The sequence below is a fragment of the Anabrus simplex genome, chromosome 13 (genome assembly GCF_040414725.1).
Source record: "Anabrus simplex isolate iqAnaSimp1 chromosome 13, ASM4041472v1, whole genome shotgun sequence".
Lineage (NCBI taxonomy): Eukaryota > Metazoa > Arthropoda > Insecta > Orthoptera > Tettigoniidae > Anabrus > Anabrus simplex.
The window spans coordinates 71,329,434-71,351,182 of record NC_090277.1 but is presented as its reverse complement, the minus strand read 5'-3'; the positions used below and the strand labels follow the sequence as shown (position 1 = coordinate 71,351,182).

Below are 21,749 nucleotides of genomic sequence, written 5' to 3'. Positions count from 1 at the left end.
CGAGTAGGCCAAAGTCTACTTCTATCTTGCACCGTACGGGGATAATAATAATCCTCATCGTATTGCTTTTATTGCCCTGAGTGGCCGAGGACATGTTCGGTAGATTTATTGGCACGTAAAAGAACTGCTACGGAAGGAAATTCCTGCTGTTCGGCGTATGTGAAAACATAAAAATGTAGTCAGTAGCCCCTTCGCCATTTCCTGGAGGGAATGATTAAGTGAGTACGGCTTTCCCCTGTATAGTGCTCTTCGTCTGGTTTCTCGATGGGTCCTCTCCTCCTCTAGTCGCTTCGCGAAGATTCCAATACTTCATCAGCAGGAGTACAAAAGTGAGGCTAGCCATGAACAAGGGACTTGAAGTTGGAAAGCAGTTGTGCTCACTGTTGTCGGAGTTATGTTCCAGCAGAGTGCGGACTGTTGAGCAGTCACCTTAATACGAACTCATCTGGAGTCAGTGGAATGGCGTCGTGCATCGCAATGCTGTGTGTTCAGACCTGTCTGCGTGCAGCTGTTGTGTGAAGTGAAGTGAAAGTCAATCAGAATTATGGCCCGTCCAGTGAGCCCGCACTGACGACTTGTCATATAGCAGCAGTTAGTGAAATGTTGAATATAATTGTGTGAGTACTTATAGGGTCATCCTGAATTACATTCGATCAGTAAAACAGACAGTGTTTTATTCGTAGCAATACGCTGTTCGCCTTATCAGCGAGAGTTATTTTATCTCCCTTCGAGATGCGATCATCCTCTATCCACCACCTGCATAAAAAAGTTTTGAGACGATGTCGAAGTGCAAGTTTGTAAAAGTTCGCGGTACTATTATTCTTATCCATCGTTAGGGCCGCGAGATCTGTACTGCGAGCCCGCCAGGTTTATCATCCTTTGGTTGTGTGCTTTCTTTCATGCATCAGAATGGAGATGCTTCATTCGAGTTGAACCTGTCTAAGTTTGTCTTTGAGTGGTGCTCGGAGTTGAATGTCTGTTTGTGAGATTCCATACTTAAAAAAGATCCTCATCGATCTCCACCAACCAAGGAGGAATCGAATTGAGACTTCTGAAGTAGGATAACAAACGTTTACAGATTCTTTTAGCTGGCATTCTGAAGAACTGAGCATAAAAAGGTATACTTCTTTTCCGGATTATGCTTGATATCTTTTTGGCGCGGGTGTATATTTCTAAGTTGCTCCGACGTCTGTAAACATTATTATTATTATTATTATTATTATTATTATTATTATTATTATTATTATTATTATTATTATTATTATTATTATTCGGACTCCTTGGAATAGTTACTCTCGCTGCATCGTGAAGCTAATATCTACAGCATCTCGAGGCTGACCTGTTTATCAAGTAAGTTGTTTGTTCACTAACCCGGAAGACTAATTTGTAGACCTACTGATTTTCTTCTTTTCTTGTTTCAGAAATGTTCAGATACAAAGCCATCTATGATCAACACCTTCGCCAGAACGGAACCTCCAGATACTCAGGTACGCACTTCTTTGTAAACTCTCTCTGGAGACTGTGAGATCATGCTCGAGTTTTTGGCTCCTGTGCATTGAGCAAAAACCAAACAATGTAATTTTTCAGTAAAGAAAGCCCAGTTTTGTATCCCTGACTTGATAATTTGAACATAGTTTTGTGAACTTGTTAATACAGAAGAACTCTGATAATTCGATTTATCCGTACTGATTACGTAGACAGTCAGTCAATCAATCAATCAATCAATCAATCAATCAGTCAATCAATCAATCACTACTGATCTGCATTTAGGGCAGTCGCCCAGGTGGCGGATTCCCTATCTGTTGCTTTCCTAGTCTTTTCTTAAATGATTGCAAAGAAATTGGAAATTTATTACACATCTCCCTTGGTAAGTTCTCCAATCCCTAACTCCCCTTCCTATAAATGAATATTTTCCCCAATTTGTCCTCTTGAATTCCAACTTTATCTTCATATTGTGATCTTTCCTACTTTTAAAGACACCACTCAAACTTATTCCTTTACTGATGTCCTCCCACGCCATCTCTCCGCTGACAGCTCGGAAAATACCACTTAGTTGAGCAGCTCGTCTCCTTTCTCCCAAGTCTTCCCAGCCCAAACATTGCAACATTTTTGTAACGCTACTCTTTTGTCGGAAATCACCCAGAACAAATTGAGCTGCTTTTCTTTGGATTTTTTCCAGTTCTTGAATCAGGTAATCCTGGTGAGGGTCCCATACACTGGAACCATAGTCTAGTTGGGGTCTTACCAGAGACTTATATGCCTTCTCCTTTACATCCTTACTACAACCCCTAAACACACTCATAACCATGTGCAGAGATCTGTACCCTTTGTTTACAATCCCATTTATGTGATTACCCCAATGAAGATCTTTCCTTATATTAACTCTCCATCTCCTCCCTCATACCCCTCCATGCCTCGCCACACTCACAGTCCCTACACTTGCACTCCTTAGCCATTCTTCACCGGGAAAAAAAATCAAAATAAAAGGAAAAATAAAATAACTTATGTGCAAAAAAAATGAACGGAGGGGTATTTTGTCTGGGATAATACTCAAAGATCACACGACATTAAGGTAATTAATATACGACTACACTATAATACTACTTAGTCGAACTCTATTTTTATCCTATATCACCCTAACAGGATAAAAACTGCTGTTAATTACTGCATTATCAGGACGAATATAAATGCAGGTCAGGTTGTGAGTTTCACAAATAGGAAAAGTCTTCTCAGTTTTAATTACTGCGTTGATGGGGTGAAAGTTCCTTTTGGGGATCATTGTAAGTATCTAGGTGTTAATATAAGGAAAGATCTTCATTGGGGAATCACATAAATGGGATTGTAAATAAAGGGTACAGATCTCTGCACATGGTTATGAGTGTGTTTAGGGGTTGTAGTAAGGATGTAAAGGAGAGTGCATATAAGTCTCTGGTAAGACCCCAACTAGAGTATGGTTCCAGTGTATGGGACCCTCACCAGGATTACCTGATTCAAGAACTGGAAAAAATCCAAAGAAAAGCAGCTCGATTTGTTCTGGGTGATTTCCAACAAAAGTGTAGCGTTACAAAAATGTTGCAATGTTTGGGCTGGGAAGAATTGAGAGAAAGAAGAAGAGCTGCTCGACTAAGTGGTATGTTGAAATAATAACATTAAGTTATTTATTAGACCACCTAATCAATACAAAATCGTCTTGGATGATTTACATAAATTTGTTAGCTAATATGTAAATCATCCAAGACGATTTTGTATTGATTAGGTGGTCTAATAAATAACTTAATGTTATTATTTCAATCTAATATCATCAATACGGACCAAAAATGATATTTATTACATGTAAGTGGTATGTTCCGAGCTGTCAGCGGAGAGATGGCGTGGAATGACATTAGTAGACGAATAAGTTTGAGTGGCATTTATAAAAGTAGGAAAGATCACAATATGAAGATAAAGTTGGAATTCAAGAGGACAAATTGGGGCAAATATTCATTTATAGGAAGGGGAGTTAGGGATTGGAATAACTTACCAAGGGAGATGTTCAATAAGTTTCCAATTTCTTTGAAATCATTTAAGAAAGGGCTAAGATTCAACAGATAGGGAATCTGCCACCTGGGCGACTGCCCTAAATGCAGATCAGTATTGATTGATTGATTGATTGATAATGCATTAGAAAACTGTTGAGAATCGATACTTACATTCAAAACCATAGTCTCGAGTTCAACGTAACCTTTAAAAGTTGATGTAGGCCTAATTTACGCAGTTCTCGATTTCCAGAAACTGACTACGAAGTGTAGCCTATACTGGAGACGAAATAACAACAGAAGATTAAGAAAAGAAGGGGTTTTGCCATCATGTTGGGCGCTTTTATATCTAATGTGCTTTATTTTATTAGATTAGAGAATTAAAAACTACTTGCGGTTGATTGTTGTTTGGCTTGGCGTTATTAGATTTGTCGAAGTTTGGCTGATCAAAGTTGCTGAACTAAAAGAAGTTTTCGCGGGAAACTGACGGAGTTTCCCCGGTAAAACTTAATGTGAAGTATCGAGATTTTTAACTCGCGTGCCGGTAATTAATGTTTGAAACCGGCCCCGCGGTCTAACTTGGCTGCCTCTCACCCGGACGGCCCGGGTTCGATTCCCGGGGAGGTCAGGAATTTTTACCTGGATATGAGGGCTGATTTCAGATCCACTCAGCCTATGTAATTACCTTTAATTGAGGAGCTGTGTAATGGTGAGATGGCGACCCCGGTCTAGAGAGCCAGGAATAACGGCCGATTGGATTCGTCACACCGACCATACGTCACCTCGTAATCTGCAGGCCTTCGGGTTGAACAGCGGTCGCTTGGCCCATTGGGGATGTGGTTTGGTTTGCTTTAGGAGTGTTTGTAAGACTATAATTATACCTACTTTTTGTGATGCTTAGTCAAATTGTTGATGGTTTTAACTCATTCCCGGATTTTACCTTTTCCCGTGTTGTACGTTTCTTTTTCGTGTCCCTCCAAAAACGGAGAAATGAGGTTCCACTGTATTGTTGTTTCAGGTATCAGGTAGTTTTTAATAGTAAAAGTCTGTTTAATTAACAAAAGAAGTGCACTATTATGGCAAAAAAAAGTTGTTTAAAAATCAGTCTTATAATGTGAATAAGCTCTCTGCCTCAGTATCTGTCAAACAAGCTTTCTCATTGAGTTAACACTGTGCCCCAAACCAAGGGCTAATTGTGGGGCACAGTTTTTGTCGAATTGCTAAACAGTTATAAGATGTTAATACAATTTCTTCCTGGAAATGAATTGTCTGTACCAAACTACAATAATTTAACATCGTGCCAAATTTCCACTTTGAGATTTAGTGCCCCAGAATGTGAAAGTTTTAAGTTCCGTCCTATAATTATCCCAGCTGACCCTATCTGCAATTAGTTGTGCTGTACTCTGTAAGAAATGAGACTTCCATCAGTTTGTGGACATTGAGTTCAAGCATTTACTCTACTATTGCAAGGCGAGATTGTTGTCGACTTCTCCTGCAGTGGATAGGTTGCTTGAAATGTACCCAGCTCTTAAGATCTTTCTTTTTGTATCAGTCACAGCCACCTAAAGTGATTAATTAAAAAAAATGTTCTGAAAATAATGAGTTTTACTTGTTACTCGTTCCATCTTTAATGGGAATGTTTCAAGAACGATGCATTGCAGTGTGATAGAGATGCAGTCAGTACTTAGAAATGTAAACACTTCAATTGAAAACAGGTTAGAGTCAAAATTTGTTCCACATAAAGAAGAAGAGCAAGAAGTTCAGAAAGCTAATAATGTATTCACTGGTGCGAGTTTAAAATGGCCCAACAGTCTGGGACAAATTTGGACTTGCCTTGCAGTTTGTTATGTCAAAGTGGGTAAATATTGATGACAATAAGTTCTTTGATGATTTCTGAATTTTGTTCATTGCCATCACATGAAAAATGGCACCAGTATTTTAGTGTTGGTCCGCCTCTGTGGTGTAGTGGTTAGCGTGATTAGCTGCCACCCCCGGAGGCCCGGGTTCGATTCCCGGCTCTGCCACGAAATTTGAAAAGTGGTATGAGGGCTGGAACGGGGTCCACTCAGCCTCGGGAGGTCAACTGAGTAGAGGTGGGTTCGATTCCCACCTCAGCCATCCTGGAAGTGGTTTTCCGTGGTTTCCCACTTCTCCTCCAGGCGAATGCCGGGATGGTACCTAACATAAGGCCACGGCCGCTTCCTTCCCTCTTCCTTGTCTATCCCTTCCAATCTTCCCATCCCTCCACAAGGCCCCTGTTCAGCATAGCAGGTGAGGCCGCCTGGGCGAGGTACTGGTCATTCTCCCCAGTTGTATCCCCGACCAAGAGTCTGAAGCTCCAGGACACTGCCCTTGAGGCGGTAGAGGTGGGATCCCTCGCTGTGTCCGAGGGAAAAGCCGACCCTGGAGGGTAAACAGATGATGATGATGATGATGATGATGATTTTAGTGTTGGCAGTAATGCTGTAAATCATGTTGAGCTCTTAGAGGTAATGCAATTTTCCTAGTCAATTCTTTCACATAATTGCAAAAGCAAGAGAGTATTTCTTCTTATGCAAAGTTAGTGGCCAAAAAAAAAAGAAATAGAATGGTCCCTGCTTCTGCTAAGGGCATATTAACTGTGCAGTATAGGCCAATTATAGAAACATGACATGTGAATAGTCTCATTCGCAATTAAAGAGCTGTCCAGAATTGTTAAAACTAATTGGTTCATCTGAGAAGTATGTTTGGGCACACAGACAGATGACATAAGTATTATGTAGTGTAACAGATCTTTTAGGAATTATAGAATTTTCTTTGGAGAATATGGTAACCTTGGAGTGGGGTCGATTCAGAATTATGTATTTTTCTTGACGCTAGATGATCTTCCGTTTTTAGCTGTATGTATGTTCTACGTGCTCTTCCTGCAGTCTTCCCTATTTCTTTATTATTTATTTAGGTATGGCATAAAATGTAGATATATACAATTGAATAACAAGAAAACAATTTCATATGAGGATGCCCCAGCCCTGTGATGGAATCAAGAAATCGGCCCAGCTACCCGCGTAGTTTCATAATGTGGTTCCTATCATTACTTTTCAGTATCCAAGTTTCACATCTGCAAACAGGGTGGTTAGGGGCGCGGAACTGTGAGCTTGCATCCGGGAGATAGTGGGTTCGAGCCCCACTCTTGGCAGCCCTGAGGATGGTTTTTGCGTGATTTCCCATTTTCACACTAGGCAAATGCTGGGACTGTACCTTAATTAAGGCCACGGACACTTCCTTCCCGCTCCTAGGCACTTCCTATTACATCGTCGCCATAAGATCTGTCTGGTCGGTGCAACATAAAACAAATTATTACAAGTTATAAATCTCATTATTGATCCGTATTGAAAATTGTTATAGTTCGAAAACAATGAAGATATTTATTAAACCACGTGTTCAATACTTTGGTGGTGATTTAATAAATACCTTCATTGCTTTTGAACTGTAAAACAAAATTGAAAAAAAAAAATATATATCACATCTGCAGGGCAGCTTTATAAAGCTTCCCTTTCCTTGTCCTTGTTTCTCTTGTTCTCCCATCATCCTTAAAGGGTGCTTCAGCAAAGATATCAGGCTCGTGTTTATTCATTTTTGTCTTAAGGTTATTTCAATGTCATTTCATTGTGCTACACTTGATAATGAATTCTTTTAATTTGTGTAGTTCATATGTGCCATTTACTCAGGTGAAGTGATCCTAATGTTTGATGTGTGCTCTGCAGGTCGTCAAGTCTCTGATCACGCTGCTCAGGTACTACGACTGGAAGAAGTTCGCCTTCATCTGGGAGGAAGCGTGGAAGCCCGTGGCAGACACGCTCAAGAAGCAGGCGAAGGAGGCCAACATGACGATTACGTACAACAGGGCCATCCCGGACAGGAGCACGTGCTGCATCGAGTCCCTCGATTGTTGCTCCGGTACCTTCTGGTACAAGGTGGTGCAGGAGACGAGGAACCTCACCAGAAGTAAGTCGCCCACAGCGGTTTACAGACAGTTGTGCTGTATAGTGGTAACTAGCCATTTGCCTTGCACTCCTCAAACAATTAGTTGTGGCTTAGCAGCTGTTTACAGTGTTCTCCTTAGGACATTTTTAATGGGCCAGCGTAACCTAGATACGTGCTACTTACAGAGTCATTGGATGCTCCAAATTAAAATGTAAATACTGTAAAACTGTTCATTTAAATTATAAATCTTCATTATTATCAGCATAATTGCACAATTACATTGGAGTTCAGTCACGTTGTGTTGTGCGCGAGCAGTGTCTGGAATCGCATCTGAGCCCTATTCTGCATGACTTCACAACTCTACAGCCACCGAATGGTATGCCCCATTATGATTATGAACACTACGAGTTCAAAATACTCAGTTGTGTCTTTTTCATGCTAATAACACTGAAATAGTTCAATTTTGCAGTTAATGTGTACCTGTCTGATATTATTGTTAATGTCCTTTGTGGAGCAGTGGTACAGTGTCGGCCTCCAGATCCTGAGAAAGCGGGTTCAAATTTGGTAGAGGGAGTCGGAATTTTGAAGGGCGGAACAAATTCCATTTGACACTCCATGTCGTACGATGTCGGCATGTAAAAGATCTCCGGTGACACATATGGTGTTTATCAACAAAATTCACTAAAACTCACTCGTAGATGTCCAAGAGAGATTCGGTTTACTCTGTCTGCCATCTAGTAGGTCTAGAGTAAAATGGAACGTCAAAATTGACGAGCAGACAGCCAGATGGTGTCAAATTAAAATACTTGCACACGGTAGCTGAGGCCAAATGATGATGATGATGATGATGATGATTATTATTATTATTATTATTATTATTATTATTATTATTATTATTATTATTATTATTATTATTATTATTTCACAATTACACCCCTTGGTTGATCTAATGAATCTAATGACCTCTCTTCATCAACCTCACTTCACCATGAATGGAACTAGATTTGAGTTTGTATATTTCAGTTTGTAAAACTGTAGGTAATACAACGTTGAATGTTGTTGCAGTCTATTTGATCCTGGTTAATCCTTCCAGCCTCATAGAGGCGATGGACGTGATGCAGTACCAGCAGATGTTCGACGAAGGCCACTACTTGGTCATCACTGCCGACATGATGCCATATTCCAAGAAGGAATCGAGGAAGTTTGTCTGGGGTAAGCACCAATCCTGGACATTGGTTTTTGGGTTAAATTGAGAAGTAGTTTTCTCTGTATCTGTTTATAATGGTATTGGTTTATTGCCAAATTCAAATTTGTTTTGGGGAAATCACAAACAAAGTGGTGGTCTTTCAAAGATAACTAAAAACTGCACTGTTGTTCAGGACCTGTGTGTTAGTTAGCAGTAAATACTGTACAGGTACATGGAGTACAGAATGGAAAAGAGAATTTCAGTTCTCAGGTATTTACAGTATAGTGCAAATTTTAAATCTACTTTTCAAAATGTTGACTTTTTTCTCAAACACTGATTATTAATTTTCCTGGCCATGCAGCAGTTGTTTCATTCACAGTGTTTATGGAAAAATAGGCTACAACAGTCTTCAGAGCTTTTTTTTTAGGTTGTCAGTATTAGGATGTTCATATGGAGTGAGGCAATTGGTACATCGGATGGGGACGAGGTGCTATTAGACAGGAATAGGCTATGTGTTGGCACTGGGTTTCACCCTTTCCTTTCCTAATATCACGTCATTCATTTCATCTTATTATCTCCTTCGATGAGAACTTCAGGATGGGTATCCGATTGTAAAAACTCGCTGGAAAGATTAATTTCACTTTGTTACTTCCCCCTCCATAGCCCATCCGTGGCCATGATAGTTGAAATGTATGCGGTTCGACACCGTGGTTAGCCGGTTTGAGTCCCGTTCTCCATCAGAATGTTGGCCAGCAGGGTAGGGTACGTTTTATTAAAAGTTTTTTGGGTCCACCTTATTAGAATAGTGGCATTCATGTTTAATCTTAGTAATGTTTTATTCTGTACAGTCGCCATTGAATAAGCAGGTTCATCAACAACTGACGATGACCTGTTTAACAGGTCGAAACTGGTGCTGTCTTTTAATGTAATTAAAATTTTAGACACTTTGTAAAATAAAGTATTGATTAGATGGAAAACTCTCATCCTTCATACTTGTGTGCTCGAACTGTCAATACGGACCATGAAGCTGATAGATTATAGTTATTCAATACCTTACAAATGTTATTGCTTAGATGTAATTACAACATATTATGTTTCGTTCAGTACTGGTTTCAATGCTATACTGTGTCATCATCATCTGAACAGAGGTTTTTAGAAAAATTGACAGTCATATAAGTTTGTCAACATAATACATTTAAAATCATATTAATAACAATGAAACTGTGTTAAAAAGTATACTGTCTATTTATCCATCCTTATTTTTCAACAAGTGGAAGACTTGTGGGTCTTATGCAACAAACTAATAAAAACATTTGCAAACCGGTTTGCTCCATTATAATATAAAGTGAATTCAAAGCAGAACGACAGATTATAAACTGGAAATAGTCTTGAAGACTATTTGTGCTTAATTAATCACACTTCGTAAAACTTCACGTAGTATCGTAGTACCAATAAGTCCTTCATCGCATGAAGAAACAAAAAGAACTATTACTTACTGTTAAAAAAAGAAAAACCCAATATCTAGGGCACATTATGAGAGGCGAGAAGTACCAGCTATTACAACTCATCATTGAAGGTAAAATACAGGGGAAAAGGTCTGTTGGCAGGAGGAGGAATTCGTGGCTGAAGGACATCCGCAGATGGCACAACTGCTGCAACATCACGTCCAGACCGCCAAGGCGCCTCAAGAAGAAGAATAAGTTCCATAAAATGTACAATGTCTCTTTGACAGTGTTGTTTATTGAGATGGAAATGAAAACGAATAGAGATCTAATCGGGAGTTTTCATACGCCAGTAATCAACCTTCCAAGACTGACTTGAATGAAAAAGAAATACAAATTCTTTCCAAAGGCCAAAAACATTACTGGCCTAATTTCTACCTGGCCAAAATGACCTCAAAACTTGTCATTGAATCGGAAGTTGCGATCGGTAAACTGCCTCATGAGCTGCAGGAGGAAGTGTGATTAGATCTAAAGAGAAAGTTGAACAATAGTTTAGTTACTAATAACAAAGCGATATCTGCTAGCAGTTCCAAGGACATCCATAATGAAAAAAAGTGTATTCTAGAACTTAAAAAGAAAGTTAAAGATGAGGAACTCATTATTACTAAAGCAGATAAGGATAATGTAATGGTCATTATGCATAAGGATGATTACATTCAAAAGACTAAACATTTTTTTGATAATGAAAACTTTTTATTGATCAAGAAAGACCCAATGCAAACTCTTCAACGCCAATTAAAACAAACATTAAAGAATGCGTCCTAAAACTGAATGTGGGCCTTCCAACAGCAAGAGCACTCCCCAACATTCACAAGGCCAGGGTCCCCCTTCGACCCATAATAAATTACAGACCCAGTCCTGTATGCAAATTAGCTAAGTTTATTCAGAAATTTCTTAGACAACACTATAGGTTCACTGCAAACAAGACCATAAAGAAGTCCATAGAACTGGTTAATAAATTAAACAACTTTAAACGGCAAGCTCACCATACCTTACATTCATTTGACATTGTCAATATGTTCCCGAGTTTTAGAACCCATAAGCTGCTTCCTATTATTATCAAGAATCTAAAGACCTACAGTCAGCTAAGTGAACTTTAAATACAAGATTGGGCCGATGACCTTTGATGTTAGGCCCCTTAAAACAACAAGCAAGCATCAAATACAAGAGTTCATAAAAATTGTCAATTACTAATAAATAATAACTACTTCATCTTTGACAAGGTCTTTTATAAAGAGGATGGGTTGGCAATGGGGTCTCCGACCTCGGGGATTTTGGCGGAAATCTACTTGGATTCTTTAGAAGTCTACATGATGGAGAACGACAGGGAATTTGACAACATTCTGTTTTGGTCTAGGTATGTGGACAACACGTTCGTAATTTTAGATGAACATGTTAGGGACGCAACTGCTACTCTCGATGCGCTTAATAATATTGACCTAGAGGTAAAATTTACTTTGGAATCAGAAACCAATAAATCAATTAATTTTCTACACTTAAAAATCAACAGATCCGATGCTCCTTTTACATACAGTACTTTTAGAAAGCCTACACAAACAGCTGTTACTATCAGGCAAGACTCAAGAGCACCCACAGAATCAAAAAAACTCTACATTCCATAGCTAAGTAGAACGAGCTTTTAGGATCCCCATGACAAAGGCTAATTTGAATAAAGAACATCATCTGTTCAATGGGTAAGGCTAATGGTTTTAGTGAAGGCTTTATTGAACGTATAATCAACAAGATTAGGTATCATTCACAAACCACGTTGCTCAAAGACAAACCTAGTCAAAAGGCTTTTGCAATATTTACTTTTACCAAGGATATATATAGGTTTACTAATATTGTCAAGAAGCATAATGTCAGGGTTTCGTTATAATACTGAAGTATTGCATAATTCAGCCTCAATCAATAGATCTAACCCTTATTCCAAATCGGGTGGGTATAGGTTTAGATGTAACAACTGTGGGTGCACGTATCTGAGTCATACAGGACGCAGTTTTAAAATTAGATATACAGAACATACTAATGCCATAAAATATAACAAGTTTTCCGCTGTAGACCAGCATATGCACGATCTAAAGCATAAATTCACAACTATAGAGCATGACATTGAGATCCAGGGGAACTTAGAAAAAGGAAGTTTGCTTGATGTTATGGAATGTTGCTATATACACTTAGATCAACACTTCAGTTCAAACCTTAATTTAAATGAGATTTCTGAAAAATCAAAAATTTTATTTCTTACTGCATTTTTTTCAAACGTACAGGTCCCGGTCAATAGTTCGGTGTTTCATATTATACGTAATAGCTTTGCTAGTTGCTTCTTACGTCCACGCCCTCAAGAGTCCCACCACATTGCCACTCCTCATTTGCTCCTTCCACTTGCCCCTACTCCTCCTTTTCAAACCCAATCCACCTTGGGCACTTGGAACTCTGTCACATCGTTGCTTGCTGTGCTTAATTGCGCTTTGCATAGTCAACGACAACATAGAAGCAGTTACGCTATAGGACACAACCTTATATCTTGCCACTTCGGTGAAGTGATAATTATAACATTCTTGTTATTTACAGGTTCGCATTGAACTGGGAAACGTTGTTCTGACAATATCTTAAAGGACTTTGTGTTCATTTCCACCTGATTAGCATTGCTTCATTGAACAACACTGTGACATTGTAGATTTTATGGAACTTACGTTTACTATGATACTATGTGAAGTTTTACGAAGCGTGATTAGTTAAGCACAAATAGTCTTCGATACTATTTCTATTTTATAATATGTCGTTCTGCTTTGAATTCACTTTATATTATAGTGGAGCAAACCGGTTTGGAAATGTTTTTATTAGTTTATTGCATAAGACCCACAACTCTTCCACTTGTTGAAAAATAAGGATGGATAAATAGACAGTATACTTTTTAACACAGTTTCATTGTTAGTAATATGATTTTAAGTGTATGAAGTTGATGTTGATAAACTTGTATGATTGTCAGTTTTTCTAAAAACCTCTGTTCAGCTGATGATGATGCAGTATTGCATTGAAACTAGTACTGAATGACACATAATATGTTGTAATTAAATCTAAGCTACAAAATTTGTAAGGTATTGAGTAAGGTGGACCCAAAAACTTTTAATAAAACATTGTAATCTTAGATCAATACATACAAACAATGAAGTTTATTAATTTAAATCAAAAAAAGGGTAGGGAAGGTGGTGACGTACAATTTCTAATCACTAGGTTGCGTGCCAAAAGCCTCGATTAAATTCCAAACCTCTTCACAATGTTCAAATGGAGTGAGGAAATATGATGCTTTTGATGGTGATTTGTCAGCCGAATGGCGACATAAAGCTCTGAGTAGACCCCTTGGTGTTATTTGACAGGAGTAGCCTACATGCTGACACCGGGTTTCACCCTCTCCCTACCTCATCATCATCATTCCACATCCAGACATGCAAGTCGCCTATGGGTGTCAATAGAAAGACCTGCATCAGGAAAACCGAACATGTCCTTGGACACTCCCGGCACTAAAAGCCATACATTAGATAGATAGATGTTCCGGAACTACAAACTACGCCTTTGTTAGTGTTACAAGATTCAATTTCCTCACTGAGAAATCATTGCTACGTGGTCTAACTCTTATAGTTTAAAGACATTATGAAAATAATCTACATCCATACATACATACATACATACAGACATTATCATTATAGACTGTTATGCCTTTCAGCGGTCAGTCTGCAAGCCTCTGAGAATTTACTAAACGTCGCCACAATCCTCAATTTGCAACTAGTGTTGTGGCCTCATTTAGTTCTATACCTCTTATCTTTAAATCGTTAGAAACCGAGTCTAACCTTCATCGTCTTGGTCTCCCTCTACTTCTCTTACCCTCCATAACAGAGTCCATTATTCTCCAAGGTAACCTATCCTCCTCCATTCGCCTCACATGACCCCACCACTGAAGCCGGTTTATGCGTACAGCTTCATCCATCGAGTTCATTCCTAAATTAGCCTTTATCTCCTCATTCTGGGTACCCTCCTGCCATTGTTCCCACCTGTTTGTTCCAACAATCATTCTTGCTACTTTCATATCTGTTACTTCTAACTTATGAATAAGATATCCTGAGTCCACACAGCTTTCGCTCCCGTAAAGCAGACTTGGTCTGAAAACAGACCGATGTAAAGATAGTTTCATCTGGGAGCTAAATTCCTTCTTACAGAATACTGTTGATCGCAAATGCGAGCTCACTGCATTAGCTTTACTGTACCTTGATTCAATCTCACGTACTATATTACCATCCTGGGAGAACACACAACCTAAATACTTGAAATTATCGACCTGTTCTAGCTTTGTATCACCAATCTGACATTCAATTCTGTTGAATTTCTTACCTACTGACATCAATTTAGTCTTCGGGAGGCTAATTTTTATACCATACTCATTGCACCTATTTTCAAGTTCCAAGATATTAGACTGCAGGCTTTCGGCACAGTCTGCCATTAAGACCAAGTCGTCAGCATAGGCCAAACTATTTACTACATTTCCACCTAACTGAATCCCTCCCTGGCATTTTATACCTTTCAGCAGATGATCCATGCAAACTACGAACAGCAAAGGTGAAAGATTACAGCCTTGTCTAACCCCTGTAAGTACCCTGAACCAAGAACTCACTCTGCCATCAATTCTCACTGAAGCCCAATTGTCAACATAAATGCCTTTGATTGATTTTAATAATCTACCTTTAATTCCATAGTCCCCCAGTATAGTGAACGTCTTTTCCCTCAGTACCCTGTCATATGCTTTCTCTAGATCTACGAAACATAAACACAACTGCCTATTCCTCTCGTAGCATTTTTCAATTACCTGGCGCATACTGAAAATCTGATCCTGACAGCCTCTCTATGGTCTGAAACCACACTGGTTTTCACCCAACTTCCTCTCAACGACTGATCGCACCCTCCCTTCCAAGATGCCAGTGAATACTTTGCCTGGTATACTAATCAGTGAGATACCTCGATAGTTGTTGCAATCCTTCCTGTTCCCTTGCTTATAGATAGGGGCAATTACTGCTTTTGTCCAATCTGAAGGTACCTTACCAACACTCCACGCTAATCTTATTACTCTGTGAAGCCATTTCATCCCTGCCTTCCCACTATACTTCACCATTTCAGGTCTAATTTCATCTATTCCTGCTGCCTTATGACAGTGGAGTTTATTTACTATCCTTTCCACTTCTCAAGCATAATTTCACCAACATCATTTTCCTCCTCCCCATGAGCTTGGCTGTTTACAACACCACCATGATGATTTCCTTTTACATTGAGAAGATGTTCAAAATATTCCCTCCACCTCTCCAGTGATTCCCTGGGATCTATTATGAGTTGACCTGAATTACTCAAAACACTGTTCATTTCCTTTTTCCCTCCCTTTCTAAGATTCTTTATTACTGTCCAGAAAGGTTTCCCTGCTGCTTGACCTAGCCTTTCCAGGTTATTACCAAAATCTTCTCATGACTTCTTTTTGGATTCAACAACTATTTGTTTTGCTCTGTTTCTTTCATCTATGTACAAATCCCTGTCTGCCTCGGCCCTTGTTTGGAGCCATTTCTGATAAGCCTTCTTTTTACGTTTACAGGCTGCTCTCACTTCATCATTCCACCAAGATGTTCGCCTTTTCCCATCTTTACACACAGTTGTTCCTAGGCATTCCCTTGCTGTTTCTACTACAGCATCGCTGTATGCCACCCATTCACTTTCTATATCCTGAACCTACTTACTGTCTACTGTTCGAAACTTCTCACTAATCATATCCATGTACTTCTGTCTAATTTCCTCGTCCTGGAGATTTTCTACCCTTATTCGTTTGCAGACAGATTTCACTTTCTCTACCCTAGGCCTAGAGATACTTAGTTCACTACAGATCAGATAATGGTCTGTATCATCAAAAAATCCGCGAAAAACTCGTACATTCCTGACAGATTTCCTGAATTCGAAGTCTGTTAAGATATAGTCTATTATGGATCTGGTACCCCTAGCCTCCCATGTGTAGCGGTGAATAGCCTTATGCTTGAAGAATGTATTCGTAACAGCTAAACCCATACTAGCACAGAAGTCCAGCAAACGCTTCCCATTCCCATTAGCTTCCATATCTTCTCCACATTTACCAATCACCCTTTCGTATCCTTCAGTTCTATTCCCAACTCTCGCATTGAAATCGCCCATTAGCACTATTCTATCCTTGCTGTTGACCCTGACCACGATGTCACTCAATGCTTCATAAAACTTGTCAACTTCATCCTCATCTGCACCCTCACATGGTGAATACACGGACACAATTCTTGTCCTAATTCCTCCCACTGACAAATCTACCCACATCATTCGCTCATTTACGTGCCTAACAGAAACTATGTTGCGTGCAATGGTATTCCTGATGAAGAGCCCTACCCCAGACTCTACCCTTCCCTTTCTAACGCCCGTCAAGTAGGCCTACACTTTATAATCTCCTATCTCTTCCTCATTATCTCCCCTTACCCGAATATCACTTACTCCTAGCACATCTGGATGCATCCTCTTTGCTGACTCAGGCAGTTCCACCTTCTTTCTTCCATAAGCCCCATTAATATTGATAGCTCCCCATCGAATTCCATTTCGTTCGCCAAGTTGTTTCCAAGGAGTCCCTCGCCTGTCAAATGGGAGTGGGACTCCATTACTCCCATAGGTCCGAGGCTTGCTTAAAGTGTTCTGAGCTCGGTAAATTCATGAAGCAGAATGCTACCCTACTTGCACATAGTCCAAGTGAGGATCTCTCCTCTTACGGGTTATAGACCACCGGTGAATTGTATAGTCCTAGCTGCCTGAGCACAAGGAGGGCCACGACTCAGAATATGTCCGAGATGCCCACTCCCATTCCATAGCAACTGGTATCCCGACTCTCAGGACCACTTACTAGGCCACTCAGCCGTTGCCCATGGTTCACGAACTAGGACGTGACTACAGTAACCCACAAACATGAACCATGAAAATAATCTAATCAACAAAATTATTGTAAATCAAAATTATAATTTAATTTGTTTTATTATGCTTTGTCGATTGTGTCAACTGTGTTAACCCTTGAGTTTCCAGATAAAATATGCCCTGCTGTTGGGCAATCACCTTGTATTTAACTGATTGATTACACATACAATAAATGGAGATTCTGATCCTTTAATATTTGATGGGCGCCAGCTGCAAATAAATGTAACAATTATAGAGCGAGACTCTTGAATACCTCTAGGGTATGGGGTAATAAGCTTACTTGACAGCATAACCTATAGTAGGTTCTGGGAAAAGGATATTGCCATTTGGTTCCTACCTAGAATTTGGAATTACCTATTTTGCAATTAAATAAAACAATTAACTGCACGTGATTCTAAACAAATTGTATTCTTTAAGTTTGAAATAGAAATCATGAGTTATGCTGCGATACTGAAATTACAATATAAAAGTCTGAAATTAAAATTGAATGATGCTAAGGCATTAAATTTAAAATACACTTGGCCGGACATGTGAAATCTTCGTACAGGAAATTTATTCCTCACTGATTCATATTACCGCGGGCACTTTAAGTGGTGGTGTGTTGTGTTTCTTGGAACTGGCATCAGCTGTAGTTCTCATACCAGACTTGCTGACCTATCACCTTATCGGTGACTCACCTTCACCAATGAAAGATAGCACGGCCTATGTATGAAAGCACACTGCTCAATCAGTTATAAACGTTTGCCACCGTACTGTAAGTCTCCATACCTTCACCTGTCACAGAAACGACACAAGTCGACTCGATTGAACATGTACGGAACATGCCCCAATCATGAAATACGTCTGATCACTGAAGACTCTTAATCCATCCAAAAAGCCACAGGGGGGGATTCTTATACGCGAGTAAATATGTATGTCATTACTACATTCAAGATTTCCCTTCAAATGTCTATGTGCTATTAATGTTAATTAGTGTTGGCTCCAAGAACCAAAACATGTCCACTTATATCAGATAAATAATCATTTTAGATTATATTGTAAATTGATTAGTTGGTTAATCAACATATATTTTTTTCCTCAAGTTATATAGTCAATCCTGGTCTAGAAAGCCAAGATTAATGGCCGAGAGGATTCGTCGTGCTGACCACATTATGCCTCGTAATCTGCAGGCCTTCGGGCTGAGCAGCGGTCGCTTCATAGGCCAAGACCCTTCAGGGGCTGTAGTGCCATGGGATTAGTTAGTAATACAGACCATAATGAGCACGATTACTTGTAATGTGGAAGACCAAACTAAAAAAGTTGTGGAATTTCATCAGTACAGTATTTTAGATTTAAAATTAAATTCACATCATTTTCCCTCTCCTCATTCTTGAAGATAAAAAATGCTATGAGAAATGGTAAATACATGTGTAAATATGATATCACCCATCCATAATAGTTGAGAAATTTATGCAATGTAAATTTTGTGTATCTCTTTATAAAAAGGAACGAGCGCATGGTATTTTATTTTCCTCGTATATAAATTTCCTCAGACTTAGTTTTAATTACTATGATTTATCTCCCATGTAGAGACAAACCTTGTGGATACTCACAGCTATAGATTCTCTTATTTCTGAGGAAAGTTACAATACATGCGCTCATCCTGTTCTTGATTGACTGTACATATTACAACAGTGGAATCTGAGGATATTCTTACGGAACGAAACATGTCCTCCTGGTATCAACCCTAGAACTGCCAACTGTCAAATATTCAACATGTTCGTATTTCATTATATAATTTCGGGATGAAGAAAATGAAAAAAATAAATCTTGTATACAAGACCCCCAACGTAATGCATCAGAGAAGAACAATGATTCCACTTCGAAGCGGCAAGTCTTATTGCAGCTCTGATGACATCGCACAAATTTGTGGATAGTTTTTGTCCGTACGACCCTCGCAATGAAAACACGTGACAAAGTCATGCGGTACATCTGTGTTTCGTAGTTAAGAAATGTCTGCCTCCGTAGCGAAACATCGTAAATGGGAAAAGGTAACGAACATGGTTCCTTCACTCGCTCGTAACGTGACACTTACGCTACTGTCAAACCATCTAGAGTTTACCTATGTGACTATTATTGCACATGTTTCTTGCTATCAGTGTGTCTATGAGCCACCGCTACCAGCTGTCAGCTGACTGACACGACTTTCTCTTACCATCTGACAATGTTATGTGACACTGAAAGTGCAGCAGTTGTGTAGACATCGGTAAAAAGCAAGTGTGTAACTTTCACCAATTGAACCTTGTTAAACTTAAAAAGATGTACATTCCTATGACTAGAACTGTATGCCTAATAACATATTATAGTAAAAATCAGTAGCATAGCCAGGATCGACTGATTTGATGGGAGTAGGTGGGTTATAGTTAGAATATAATGATATAACATCATAATGAAGAGGGTGTGTGTTTTTTTTTCTTTAATAATAAGGACACTGATAAAATTGAATTACAGTGAAATCTCGTTAGTGCGTTCCTCATTAACAAATTTTCCCCCTTAGCACGTCGTAAATTTGAAGTCCAAATTCTTATCATATTAAATCTATATTTTTTTAAACCTCGCTTATTGCGTCACAAATTTTCGCTATTACCGCTTAGTACGATCACATTTTTCCTAGACCTGAAAATGTTACCGTATCATGCGACAAATATTAGCTACACTTCACCGTACCACTCAACACAAAATAAATTTCCAACTACTGAATGGAATGTGAAATACAAGCACAAATGGGTTCACTGTGTTATTCAGCAATCTTGCTGCTAACCTGCAAGCAAAACTGAACATTCCTGAGGCTAATGGCTTGTTCCCCGCAAGTGCAACTTATCCTTTGAAGTTCTGGAAGGCCTTTTCCCGTAATCACGCAACTGTGGTGACGGCTCTAACCCGAGTTGGAAATCACGTTTTTTTTGGAAGGGATGACAAATAGAGTCATCAGTTCTTCAACAGATGTCATAACAGTCTACTTTTTTCATTCACTTTTTTTATTCTGAGCTCAGTTTCAGTAATATTTTCAGCGTTTTTGAGCGCAGTTTCACGGAAATAAGTGAGTGCAGTTTTCCGACCATCTGTTTGACCACCATTGTTGTAGTGTTTGTAAAGAAACCTTCATGGGCTCTGCTTTGCTGTTCTATGTAATTTTATTTCGTAGATTTCCATTTGGTGCGAGTTATTTACTTCTGTACATATTTTATTTGATTGATTATATACATTTTTAGTACTGTCTGTGGCTAAATATGGCATCTTCATTATGGAAAATTAGTGATGAAGTATGGCAAAATTTGTTAGAAGATAAAATTGACGGTTCTGACTATGAGAATAATGAGAACGAACCAATAGATTCCGAGTTGGGTTTGGAATGTGTATTAGCTATTTCTTCGCATCAAATATCGGAAAGAAAAAGTCATGACAAGCCTGCCACACCGCAAACAACATGGTCGAAGGTCATGCCAATACATTTTCCTTAATATTTCGTAGTAGAATGTGAAACATTTGCTAGTGTATTATTGACAATCCATATATCTCGAGCCGATGACCTTCGATGTTAGGCCCCTTTAAACAACAAGCAAGTAATCCATATATCTCTGTTTGTGACATTTTTATTGTGAATTTAGGATTTACACTTTTTGAACAGACTGTATATTTTTCTTGTGAAAACATTTGTGCCATTTTCATGACAATCCTCAATATATTAGCTTTATAAAACTGTGTAGATTTATTTCATACATCGTGGAGAGTTACTTAGACAAGTAAAAGCTGCCAGTTCTAGGATTAATGAACTGTATGTTCCAGTACTTCATAAACTTGTATTTTGTGTATCACGGACTGTTATATTGACTTAGTTGACACTGAAAATTGCTTTGAGAATGTTAATTGAAATTCAGATCGATCATCATGTTTCAGCGAACGACGACATCACCACGCTCAAGTCTTGTCCCTTAGAGAACAGCATGAAGAGAGCACGATCACTGCTCGTAGTAATGTCGACGCCTCCGAGGAACGACTACTCCAACTTCACGGAAATCGTTGAGCATTATAACACACTAAAGCCGTTCAACTTCACCGTGCCTGGCATCTTCAGGGAACATCGTAAATGGGAAAAGGTAATGAACATGGTTCCTTCACTCGCTCGTAACGTAACACTTACGCTACTGTCAAACCATCTATTGTTTACCTATGTGACTATTATTGCACATGTTTCTTGCTATCAGTGTGTCTATGAGCCACCGCTACCAGCTGTCAGCTGACTGACACGACTTTCTCTTACCATCTGACAATGTTATGCGACACTGACAGTGCAGCAGTTGTGTAGACATCGGTAAAAAGCAAGTGTGTAACTTTCACCAATTGAACCTTGTTAAACTTAAAAAGATGTATTATTCCTATGACTAGAATTGTATGCCTAATAACATATTATAGTAAAAGTCAGTAGCATAGCCAGGATCAACTGATTTGATGGGAGTAGGTGGGTTATAGTTAGAATATGATGATAGAACATCATGATGAAGAGGGTGTGTGTATTTTTCTTTAATAATAAGG

The 21,749-nt window shown here is 39.0% G+C and overlaps 1 protein-coding gene across 2 annotated transcripts in view; it reads left to right on the top strand.

Annotated features, from left to right (window-relative positions):
• The window catches only part of LOC136884978 (receptor-type guanylate cyclase Gyc76C), a 589,503-nt gene that overhangs the window by 492,339 nt on the left and 75,415 nt on the right, over positions 1–21,749 (top strand). For both annotated transcript variants that reach the window (XM_067157344.2, XM_067157343.2), the window contains exons 4-7: positions 1,422–1,487; positions 7,259–7,499; positions 8,544–8,690; positions 21,114–21,313. In XM_067157344.2, coding sequence (XP_067013445.2) covers positions 1,422–1,487; positions 7,259–7,499; positions 8,544–8,690; positions 21,114–21,313 — 654 coding nt within the window. The remainder of the gene's footprint in view (positions 1–1,421; positions 1,488–7,258; positions 7,500–8,543; positions 8,691–21,113; positions 21,314–21,749) is intronic.